Raw genomic sequence first — 12,110 nt, 5'->3', positions numbered from 1 at the left:
GGCTCCATCGCGCTCCCTGGCACCTCCCCTCCACGCCCGGCCCTTCGGTGAGCTGAGGTTTGCTGGATGTGCTGCAGGGTCTGAGACATCCTGGAGGTTGTGGGGTCAGTCTCTGCCCCAAGTGACAAGATGAAACAGCCTCAATTTGCCCCAGGGAAGGTTTAAAGTGGAGCTGAGGAAGAACTTTTTCCTGGGGAGGGGTGTCAGCCCCTGTGCCAGGCTGCCCAGGGAGCTGGGGCAGTGCCCAGCCCTGGAGATATCTGGCAGGCTAAGACACAAGAGGAAGAGGCCCTGCTCAGCTAAATCAACCCACTTCTCATCCCAGCTGTAAAGCAAGGGGGATGGCATTTTGCCACAGGAACATGGATCTACTTAGGAAGGGCTGATTTGGAACCTGACAGTGTTCCTGCTGATGATGCACACCCCTGGAGCACAGGGCTATGACAAACCTTTGAGAAGGCTCATGAGACAATGTGGGTACTTACTTTTTCAAAGGCTCTATGACTGTCTTTTGGATCTGATTCACCTGTTGAGAGCAAAAAGGGATGATGATACGTGAGGCTTGTTGGAGAAGCCTGTCTGCACAAGGATGGGTGTTCACACAGTGCCTGCCATAGGATGCTGTGGGCTTCTGAGCACAACCACCATGCCCCTTCACCCAAAACACTTCTCCCATGGGCTCAGGGTGAGCTACAGTCAGTCAGAAGAGTACAATTATCAGCTCATGTGGGAAGCATCTTGGAGATAATGACAAAAATGGAAGGGGGGGTCTGCTTACAAGCACAGCCTGGTCTCCCCTTCCTCAGCCAAACCCATATTCACCTTCTCCTGGTTGAAAGAGTCCATCCTCTTCATCGCTGTGTCCAAGGCTGTGACCATCTCCAGGAAGCTGGGCTCCTGCTCACACAGGGGATTCGACAGCAGGTCTGAAGAGATTTTGACAGCTGACTTGGACATGGCTGTGAGAGACAGGCAAGGAAAGCAGAGAGGGTCACATCTAGTGGGACAGCCACACATCCTCTCACTGCTGCACCTGCATCCACCCTGGGCAAGAATCAGGCCCCTGAGGTGAGGGTTAGCCCAACTTTCCAGGAAGATATTCACTGGTGCTTTGAGAGGAAAAGACAGGAAGAGCCACCAATTCATTCAGGTAAACACTCAGGGAACTGTTTTTATACAAGGAGAGTGTGAAGCACTCTGATGTACGGCTTGTGATGTTGCCAGAAATAATCCCAGCCTAACAAAAGCACCCTTCACTTCAAAAAATGGAGATGGGGCTTCTTTTTACACGTCTTCTCTCGACAGACTATTAAGTGTCACTCTCAGTCTCACTACAGCTCTTCCACAATAAGAGGGGGAAAAAAACCCCCATCACAGTCCATTAAAGTCTTTCAAATGGCTTTACAAAAATATATATATGAAGTGGATTTAGTGCTGGTGAAAAAGGACCAGACTGACAGGATTGGAAGACGAGGTTTCTCTTTTCCTCTCAAAATAGGCACTGCACGAGCAGCAGAGACACGAGCTGGCTAAGCACCTTCCCTCAATGAGCTGATATTTGCTGCCTGAGGAGACCAACCCCACAAGCCACGGGGAAAAGGCAAAGGCTGAAGTCTCTTCAGACCCTGAGGATGCCATGAAGACATCCAGGAACACCAGGTCAGGATGCTGACAGGCTTCAGCTCCTGTGCTTGTTCCCCATCTCTCTCCCTACCCAAACGCTTGGTCTTCAACGGGGTCGATGAAATGCCTGTGACAGGACCACTACAAAGGGCAAGGATGGCAAGAAAAGATTGATGAAGAGGCAAGCATCAATATCAATGGGCATAAAGAAGCAAAAAAAAGGAGTCTTGGGTACTAAAAAAGGATGTTCTTTCTCGTCAGCACTGTTGCTGGGAGTCATTCAGATCAGAAAGCCAGATGCCTGAGCCGCGCTACAGATGAGCTTTGGAAAGGCTCCTACTGTACTCCCTCGGATATTAGAAGTTAAAGTCTGAATAATGGGGCTTAAGATCATAAATCAAGGGGTTAAACATTCTGATTTAAAGGTTACACACAATTATACAGAGAGCTCAGAAGCTAAGTGGCTGGGAAGCTCAGTGCAGAGCGAGACGCCGGCTCCGGAATAACAAAGCTACCGTATCCCTCCATTATCCAAACATGAAGGGTTTAGGCATTTAAACCTTTAAACAGATGGGACATAATCCATATGTGTGACCACATCTGAGGAAGGCTTTGTGCCAAAATGAGAATGGCAGAACTCCTTCAGCTGGAAGAAAAAAAGACAAGAGTTTCCCTTCGTGAGGGGAAGGGCTGGAAGTGAAGCGTAGTGAGGAGAGAGGCCGTGAGCAGCGGGGTCACGCTGGGAGCCCAGAAGGCTCGGGGTTCAGGCAGCTTCAGCAAGACTTTGGGTCAGGCACTTCCCTGAATCACTGAGCTCACCTGGACAGCTCTGAAAAAGCAGCTGGAGTGGGCTTTGCAGCTCCCAAAGTGGCTGAGGAGAGGGAGAGAAGAGAAGAGAAGAGAAGAGAAGAGAAGAGAAGAGAAGAGAAGAGAAGAGAAGAGAAGAGAAGAGAAGAGAAGAGAAGAGAAGAGAAGAGAAGAGAAGAGAAGAGAAGAGAAGAGAAGAGAAGAGAAGAGAAGAGAAGAGAAGAGAGAGAAGAGAAGAGAAGAGAAGAGAAGAGAAGAGAAGAGAAGAGGATTTTCTGTCTCTGTACTGCACTTTGCTCATAAAGCCTGTGGGATGTGGCTCCAACTAAAGGAAATGATTGCAGAGAGCCACTGCTTGTTTGAATCACAACAGAAGGAGTGGGGAACAGCCAGGCACACTCCAGAGAGCAAAACTGCCACGAGGATCCACTGAGTTACCTGCATCTCCTTTCAAAGGAGAGCTTTTATCTCCAACAACATCCTCCTGCTCCTTAAGGTCATATTTTGCTTGGAAAGGGGGTGGGGAAGGGGGTCATTCCCCAGCCCCAGCCCAGGGAGTGCTGCTAATCCCCCGTGCCCCGTTCCCAGCCACACTGCTGCAGCTGCCAGGGCAGCAGCCGAGCCCTGCAGCAACAGCTCTGTGCAGAAGGAGGAACTGGGGCTCCTTCTGAGCTCAACCTCTTTTTGGCAGAAGGGGGAAACTCCAGCCAACCAGGTCCAGTTTGCTAGGGAGTGTTTGCAGGCAGTGAATAATCAACCCCCCTCGGCACAGAGGTACAGTGGAAGAAATAAGAGGCTGAGGAGGACACGACAACATCATCCTCCTTGGTTATGGGGGCTGAGCGTGGGCTGAGCAAGCACAGCCATCTCCCCTCGGGAAGGGGCACTGCCAGGTGAGGAAAGCAGGCAGCAGGGGCTTGATCAGATCTGCCTCCTTTCCCTTCAGCCACCCCTCAGCAGACCACACTCAAACCCCTTCCCTTACACTCACAGTTTCATGCCTTTAAATGAGAAATCAGATCTTCCTGGAGCTGGCCAAGGCTCATTTGTGACTCTGCCATGTAACAGAACGGAAAAAGAAAGTCCTCCCACAGCTCCTCTGGGACTTGAAATGCTCCATATAAACAACGCCCACTGCAAGGGAGGGGAATCCTTAACGAGGAAAATCTTACCCAGGATCCCTGAGAATGACCAGAGTCCCCAGAAAGGGCAGTTTTTCACCCTGGAAAGGAGGCCTGGCACCACTGGCTGCTGCTGCCTTTCCCACCACTCTCCCTGTGCAAGGGAAGGGTGTGAGAACACAGGCAAGGGCTGGGGTCTGAGCTTCTATCAGGCAATGCCCAAGCACACACACACACACAGAGGTGAGAGCCTGTGTCATCAGAAGCTCCAAATCTGCCATCTCTGGTGTGGCTCCTTCCCTCTCCCCTACCCCTGTGTGAACTGAAGGTCAAGGGAGGTTCTCCCCTCCTTCTCCTCTGCGCTGGGGAGGCTTCATCTGGAGTCCTGTGCCCAGTTCTGGGCTCCTCAGTTGCAGAGAGACAGGGAACTGCTGGAGAGAGGCCAGTGCAGGGACACCAAGATGCTGAGGGGATGGAACATGTGTGTGAGGAGGAAAGGCTGTGGGCCCTGGGGCTGCTCAGCCTGGAGAAGAGAAGGCTGAGCTCAGGGGCACCTCAGCAACACTTATAAGCACCTAAAAGGTGGGTGTCAGGACCTTTTCCTGTGGTGTCCAGTGGCAGGACAAGGGGACATAAGCTGGCACACAGGCAGTGCCCCTGGCCCAGGAGGAGCAAGTCCTTTGGTGCTGAGGTGAGGGAGCCCTGGCCCAGGCTGCCCAGGGAGGGTGTGGAGGCTCCTCAGGAGGTTCCCAAATCCACCTGGACACGTTCCTGTGCCCCCTGAGCCAGGGCAACCCGCTTTAGCAGGGGCTGGGGCTGAGTGAGCTCTGCAGGACCCTTCCAGCCCCCATCATGCTGGGATGCTGTGAGAGGGCAGGGGCTGCCCAGCCTCGGGACAGGACACCTGCAGGGCAGATGTCACCCTGCACAGGCAGCTGTGGGCAGCAGAGACAGAGATGACTTGTTAATTGCTTCCTACATCGCCCACTGCCACGGGGTGAAGCCAAAGCAAGTGGCCACCAAAGAAAGGAGCGGGTCATTCCTGAATGAGAGCTGCCAGCTCAGCAGTTCAGATGGGAAACACATACAGCAATGCCTCTGCAAAGCCCCCAAAGCCTCGTCCCCCTTTCCTTTGGCTTCAGTCTGCAGCAGATGCCGGTGACCGAAGCAGGTGAACATTCATTGCTCAACCTGCCTGTCCAGCTCGAGAACTGGAATCATTACTCCTATTTTTCTGTTGCAGAAAGTGAGGCAGAGAAAAGAAAGTGATCTCTCCAAGGCCACACAGCAAAGCCAAAGCTCAGGAGATAAAGGACAGAGCCCGTAACACACTTTCTGTTCCCTCAGCTGAGATGCTGCTCGGCAGCCCTCATGCAGATGGCCTTGTAACTAAGCAAACTGAGTGGGACTGAGATCTAGATTTGTTTTCCAGACTTGTCACAGATTACTCATGTGATCTCGAGAAAGTCACTTCATCTCTTTGTGGCCAAGTTCACAGTCTATGTATCCTACAGTCACATACCCAAATCTGCATCTGTGCTTTTCTTCATATCCTTCTGAAGTTTTTTGGTCTGATCTTCCAATCTGAAAGATGGGAGAACAAGGCAAAGTCTGAATCTTGGAAAGAAACAAACCCAAGTGTATCATACATGCAACAAATCATTTAAGGGCTGAATATGCTGGCTTCTGTTGCAAGTTAAAAATACCCAGGCAAGGCTCTGTGAAGTTCAGTGCTGCTCAACCTCTTCTGCTTGTTTTCAGATGCTTTTCAACCTTTTCAAGTCGGTGATCTCTTAATTCCAAACTCACATGGTTTTTTTTTTCTTCAGCCCTCACACTTACCACAAATGGCAAAGCCAAATGCTTCCAGATGATAAGTGTGAGCTTCTGTGACACAGTCAGTATGGTGAAACCAATATTTGTCCTCAGAGGTGTTGAGCTGTTCGGTGACCCCACAAGTTTCCCAGCAATTTTACACACTTTACTTCAGAGCTGCCATAATCTGCAAACCTCAACCCCACTGCAAATACTTCTTAGGACACCTTTGAACACCCAGCCAACGAGAGAAACTCTGAAGAATCAGAAATTACAGGGCAGTGAGTGACTTGCTGGGAAGAATGTAACTGGGCTAAGACTTCCTGGGAAGATGCAATAGGAAGGCACAACAGAGAAGTATGTTACTGGTCCTGTTTTACCAGTGTGGTTGATACTTACTGCTGAAGCTTTCCATATTCCCTTTCAAAGTCTCTCTCCACCTGTGGAAAGAAGAGATGGAAATCAGCTCAAAGAGCCTGGAGTGGTAACTACTTATGCAGGGAGACCTGTCCTCAGGAAATGCCGACGTGGATTCAAAAGGAAAGGAAGTTGTGGGGTTTTTATTCCTTCCTCCAGACTCTCTCAGACCCAAGGACACTGCCCACTGACTGTGTCAGCTCATTCCAAGGCTGTCCTCCAGCCCTTCAAGCTGATGGAGTCATCAGGAAGGCCCTTAAAAGCACAGAATTCTAACCTTCACCTTCTCTTGTATAGACCAAATCTGCAAGTCTGCAGCTTAGCATGCACCAACCACCCCCCAGCATGAGCTGCTTCTCCTCCAGCAGCACGCTGCAAAGCTCTGCCCGTGGCTGGCTGCCAGGCACCCACCCTGCCGCTCTCTCCTTCCTCAGCCTCAACAGGGTGGTTTTCCCCCCGCTTCCCAAACCCCCTCAAGCCATTCCTGAGCCCTCCAGCCTCTCTGTTCTTTACCCCCTCGAGATGCTTCTTGTTCCCCCACCGAGGCACCTCGCAAAGGGAGGAGAAACCTGTGCTGGTGCAGAGCTAAAGAACAGCCTTCTCCTGATGCTACATCAATGACTGCTTCCTCCTACTTGCTCTCTGGCAGCAAATCTCCAGCGATACGAGATATTTTAAGGAACTTTCCCTTCCATGCTGACTGTTTTAACACACACTTTAAACAGTCATTCCACACCTCGTCGACCAAATAAGCAAATGGATTGCAATTGACCAGCCAAGAGTAAATACACGCGCTTTTGTCGTCATGGGATCATAACTGGGTTCATTTCTGTTGTCAAGCTACCACGCTATTAAGGAAACAGTAACTGTTGTGAGCAGCCAGCACTAGAAGGATCCAAAGGTTTGTTCCAAATCTTCATGCTGTCCTCAGGATTTCAAAACCCAGCTCGATGCAACAGTGCAAGCAGAAGGCTTAATAGAGACGTTTGCTCCTCAATCAAAGCTGCTATTAAAAGACCAGGACGTGAAGATGGAGCCCAGTAAATCCTGGTTTTCTCAAAACCTCCTTTTCTAAATACCTTTTGTTTTGTTTGCTACACTCCTGACCTTCACAGCACCACGAGTTTCAGCCCCAGCCCCACCAGGCAGCTGTCCGCACCATCAGCTCCCACCATCCGGGGGCTGCGTGCTGGCTCTTCTGTTGTCGAACAACCCAACCTCCAGCGAGCTCCAGACTCCCTTTCACTCTGCTAAAAATGGTCTCTGGAGAACAAGCAGTGTGGGGGCAGCTCACACGGCTCCTGCCTGGTTCACAGTTGGGCAGAAATCCACAGCAGCTGGTGCCTGGAGGTCAGGTAACCAGCACACAGTCAAAAACCAGCCTCGGTTTCTATGGCTGTTCCGGCTGCTAAAATAACCAGGGAGTATTGCACTCTATTTATATGCCTGATGTGTGAATTGTTTTGGTTGCAAACCAGAGAGGGTTGGGGCACGGCTCAGAAATGTGTCCTTTGAAGGCTGGTGGCTGGGAGCTCCAGCCCATTTCACCTTCAGGAGGCTCTTCCTCCTCCTTCTGCTCAGCGATCAGTCCCCAAAACCAGAGGGTTTGGCCACGAGATGCAACTACCCACAGAAACTCCCACTATCTGCCCTTTCCTTTTTTGTCCTTTTGTGATGAGTGGAGATGAGCAAAAGGCATTGTTACCTAAAGAAAGGAGGGAAAGGAAAACTTCCCCACTCTGCAACCTCCCTCCCTCCCCACTCCAAACACCTTCCAGGGCTTCTGAGCTCCCCCAAACCGCCTGACCCCGCTTTGCCCGTGCTCGAGGTGAATCTCCACTTCAGCTGCCCGGCCTGACTCACATCTCCAGTGCCATCTATGCAGAGACAGCTGCCCAAGGATTGCTCTTTATTTTTCACGCCCACAGTAGCAACTGGCTACCAGTCATCACAGTCTGCAAAGGCTGATGTAGCCCTCCCAGTCATGGCTGCTCTCCTTTGGAGCTCAGATATACGACACAAGCAATGAGGAGCAGCACTCCCCCCCCTGCTCCAAATTCCCTCCCCCCATGCACCAGAGAGATAAAACCTGCTCTCACGTGCTCTCAGATTTACAGGCAGCAAGGACTGGAGGATCAGAGGCGTGCAAGGAGGACAAGCTGAGAGCAAGCCAAGTACATTTTGCAGAGCAGACAGTAATTCCCCGCTCCCAGTAGCTATCATCAATGGCCACACGTCCCCGACACTTACAGCAAAAGGCTCTGGGTAGGATTAGCACGTTAAGAGTAACGAGAACAAGAAGTACAGGCAAGAAAATTACAATATCCTGAAGGGAAGTTTCCATAATATTAAAATAATCCCACTTCTCTGCAGCCTCCCTTCTGAAAACTCCAAAGCAAAACCGTGTCTCTGTAGCTTTTTTTCTCCTAGGCATCCGTGCTGCTTAATGCGAGGCTGCTGCCTTCTGACTGAAATCTACAGAAGGAACGATGGGTTTCTTAAAAGCATGGAAATAAAACAACCTTCTTTTGGTTTGGGGTTGGGGGTTTGTTTTCTCTTTCCTCCCTCAGCTATTTTTTGTTTGCAAACATTGGGCCTTCCACCTTTGATAACATCCCTCCTGCTTTAAGGGCAATGGCATAATCGACACCATGGTTACAAAGCAACGGAGCAAGACCAAAGCCAATACTACAAAGAGATGGAAATAAGGGACTGTGATGAACCTTCTCATTCCCCTGAGGTTAATTTCTTTTCCTGGAGGAGGAGGACTAGCTGATTTCTACATGTTCCAGTGGTCTCAGCCTCTTCGTGGGTCTTGGGAAAAAGAGGAAAGCAAATGCTTCCTCCTCCCTCCTCTCCAGAAAAAAGGGAAAAAAGAAGAAACTCATATAATTAGGCCAGAAATTCTGCTCTAACCTGGAACTGTTGCCATCCCACCCAGCCAGGGGAGATTCTAGGCAGAATTTGGGCAAGTAACATGGGTGAATATTCACTCAGCAGAGCCCCGAGTCAAAGGCACGCTGCGGAGTGCAGGTGTATCTGGGACTTCACAGGCTTTGCCACCCAGCAAGCTCTCCAAACCCTCATCTAGTACGGGAGCTTTTAGTCATACAGTCACTTTGGCTGGAACAGATCTTTCAAATCAAGTCCCAGCCCTCCCCTCACCCTGCCCAGCCCAGCACTGACCCCTCAGCACCTCAGCTCCACCGCTTTGGGATCCCTCCAGGGCTGGGCACTCCCCCAGCTCCCTGGGCAGCCTGGCACAGGGGCTGACACCCCTCTCAGGGAAACAGTTCTGCCTCAGCTCCAATCTCAACCCCCTCTGGGGCAACTTGAGGCCATTCCCTCTTTTCCTGTCACTTGGGAGAAGAGACTGATCCCCCACCTGCCCCTAACCTCCTGTCAGGGAGCTGCAGAGAGTGCTCCTGTCTCCCCTCAGCCTCCTATTCTCCAGGCTAAATAACCACAGCTCCCTCAGCCACTCCTCACATGACTTGTTCTCCAGCCCCTTCCCCAGCTTCACTGCCTGTCTCAGGGAAGGCACCCTAAAAAGGGAGAAGGATGCACCTCTGAACTGCAGAGACCAGTTACATCCCGTTGCAGATGGAGGAGAGGGAGTGAAAAGGAGTATAATTATTCAACTGGTGTCACTCGATTTCACCCCACCATTTCTGTGCCATTTACTCCATTATTTGGGGATTTCCAGGTCGCTGGTGGAGCCCAATGGAAAGATGCTGCCGGCCGGCAGCTGCAGTGGAATCCTCCTGCTCACGGAGCTCCTCCGTCCAACGTCCCTGGGGAAGGCAGAGCTGCTGGGATGAGTCAAGGAAGGGAGGCTTGGCAGGCATGCAGGCCCACAGCTCAGGTCTCCACTCCCCTGCCAAGCTGACTCACCCAAGGTTAGCCAGCGAGGAGGAGGAAGGCGAGTCATCTGAGTCAGCCCAGGCCGAGGGAGGAAGGGGTAAAAGCTGGGTGACACCAAGGCGCTGTGCTTTGGGGTGCCCCATCCCAAGAGCTGGCCAGATCCCCTGGCTGCTGAGCCCCTGGGGGACAAGTGGCTGGCTCTGCTTCCTGGCTACCTGCCCACTCAGATAACCCAAACCCTGGTGAAGAGCAGGGTACAACCTCGGGCTGACACAGATGAACTTCAGCAAGCTGGAGCTGCAGGAGAGCTCGGAAGACAACCCCAGCTCTGGCTGTGGCGTAACCTCTGCTCGGACCCTGGGGGAGGGAAGAACATCTCTGCTCTAAGAGGCTTCATTGCTGTATTTGAGCAAGAAACATTCTGCAGAGAGATATAATTCTAACAGGTTTAAGTCCTATCACTGGGCATTAGTTTAATTGGGCTGTGTGACCGTGTCCTCTGCAGCTCGCCTGACAGCAGGTCCCTCTATGAGCATTAGATCCTCCCACCCGGCCCCTGGCCTCTCTGCAAGCCTGGTGACAGCTGCTCTTTTCAGGGGAGAGGAGGGGAGAGATTATGCTGTCTGGAATTGGATTTGCCCAGGTTAAGGTGGAAACAAAGCAGAGGCATGTCTGGGGGGCGGGAGATCACTTCAGTTCACCAGCTGATGTTTTCTACGGGGGTTTCCTTCTACCTGAAGAGCTAAACTGTGCCTGACACCATGCCCTTCTTCAAAGGCTCAGGAGCGAGTGGGCATAGGGAGTCATGACTAATTCCCTCTGCAGACTAGGCAAATTGCTTTTCAGTACTACTGCTGGCCTAGATTTGACACTAGCCCCAGCACAGTTTCATCAAGCAAAGAAGAAAGGCAAAGCCTCTCTCAGCAAAGCAGTTCTCCCCTCTCCTGTGCTCGAGTTACATGCCTCATGGAGAGCCAAATAAGTTCAGTCCTGACAAATGCTGCTTCTTTTTTGCCCTTCCCCTCTCACCCCCACCCCCCACCCCTCCTTCTCTTCTTTTGTGGTCCAGTCTCTGTGAGTGGGAGATCCTCTACCCGCAACCACTTCCCTTCTGATGGGCTGGGGATGCAGCCCTGGAGATGCCCCACCTTCCCACTTCCTGCAGCGGGCTCCAGAGCCCAACATCTGGAATATCACAGACTTCGGCTGCTACCACTTGTCCCAAGTGCCTGCACAGATGGAGCAGCTCAGCCTGCAACTGGGAGGGAAAGTTGAAGGCCTGGAGCTCGCTAAAGCTCCAAAGCAGCCCCGTCACTTCCCCAGCACGCTGCTGAACGCTTCGCTCCCAGGGGAGATCAGTGGTTTCCTGCTGTTTGTTCTTCTTTGAAGAGCTGCACTTTACACTTGCTGTGAGGTTGTGAGCAGTTGGGCTTCCGGTTTTCTGCTTTCCATCTTGGAGAGGACCATCATCATCATCATCATCATCCACACATGGCAAGTGGAAGCCACTTAGAAACCGACTCCGAGCTACTGAGTTGTTGACACAAAAACTTGTTCTTCTTGGGGGAGCTGAGGAAGAGGAGGAAGGAAGGAAGGAAAGGGAAAAGGCCTGGAGACGCTTGCACTGATGAATGAACCTCTGCCTGACGGATATTCTGAGCTGTTCTATTTAATACACACACACACACACACACACATATATATATATAAGAGCAATGCCTGCCAACTGCCTCAGAACAGCACATACCAGCACTCAGGGAAAGCTCTCAGAGGTGCAACCGTTCATCTGCCTGGAGCCTGAGCTCCTGCTGCAGCTCAGGGATGGCTGATTTCAGCACAGCACAAGGGAGACAAGGTCCCTCAGACAAACCCTCTCGCAACAGCGACCGCGGCAGGAGCAGAGCGAAACCAGCGAGCGCTGGCAAGAGGAAACAACACAGTCAGCTTGGATGTGAGAACGGGTGGGATGGAGACGGCCAGGAAAGCTGGCCAAGACACCCAAAGCTGCAGAGCTGTTGGTTCTTGCAATACCCTGGAAGGACACAGGTGGTGGAAACACCGGGAAGGAGGCAAAAATCTCATGGAGAAAAGCAAGGTGGGGGGTCTCCTGAAAGGAGAAGGAGCGGGTGTGAAGACCTGAGGCTGCCTTTCCTGGAAAGAGGGCAGCTGAAGAGATGCAAAACCCATCCAGAGATTTGATCAGTCTTCATCCAGCGCCTGCCTGGCTTTAAATTCTGTGCTGACAGTTTGGAGCCGTTACAGAAAATTGCTGCTCTCCAGCAGGAGACAACCACCAAAGCCTTTCAAACAAAACACGACAATCAAGCCACAGAGGGAGTGTCAGAATTTAGCCCTCAGCCTCCAGGGAAAATGTCATGTCCCAAGGAGAAACTGCCCCATAAACACACACACACAGAGTGCCCACGCACCCTGAGGAATTAGCCACCATGAGTGGCCCAGGGA

The 12,110-nt window shown here is 51.7% G+C and overlaps 1 protein-coding gene across 1 annotated transcript in view; it reads right to left on the bottom strand.

Annotated features, from left to right (window-relative positions):
* BIN3 (bridging integrator 3) overlaps positions 1–12,110 on the bottom strand; it is a 38,158-nt gene that overhangs the window by 14,676 nt on the left and 11,372 nt on the right. Inside the window, exons 3-6 of the mRNA XM_062015920.1 lie at positions 5,766–5,806; positions 5,074–5,135; positions 823–959; positions 486–526 (exon numbers count right to left, since the gene is read on the bottom strand). Of these exons, the coding sequence (XP_061871904.1) occupies positions 486–526; positions 823–959; positions 5,074–5,135; positions 5,766–5,806 (281 nt within the window). The remainder of the gene's footprint in view (positions 1–485; positions 527–822; positions 960–5,073; positions 5,136–5,765; positions 5,807–12,110) is intronic.

Source organism: Colius striatus, chromosome 27, assembly GCF_028858725.1.
Source record: "Colius striatus isolate bColStr4 chromosome 27, bColStr4.1.hap1, whole genome shotgun sequence".
Lineage (NCBI taxonomy): Eukaryota > Metazoa > Chordata > Aves > Coliiformes > Coliidae > Colius > Colius striatus.
Note: the sequence above shows the minus strand (reverse complement) of the source record. Positions and strands in the feature narration are given on the sequence as shown.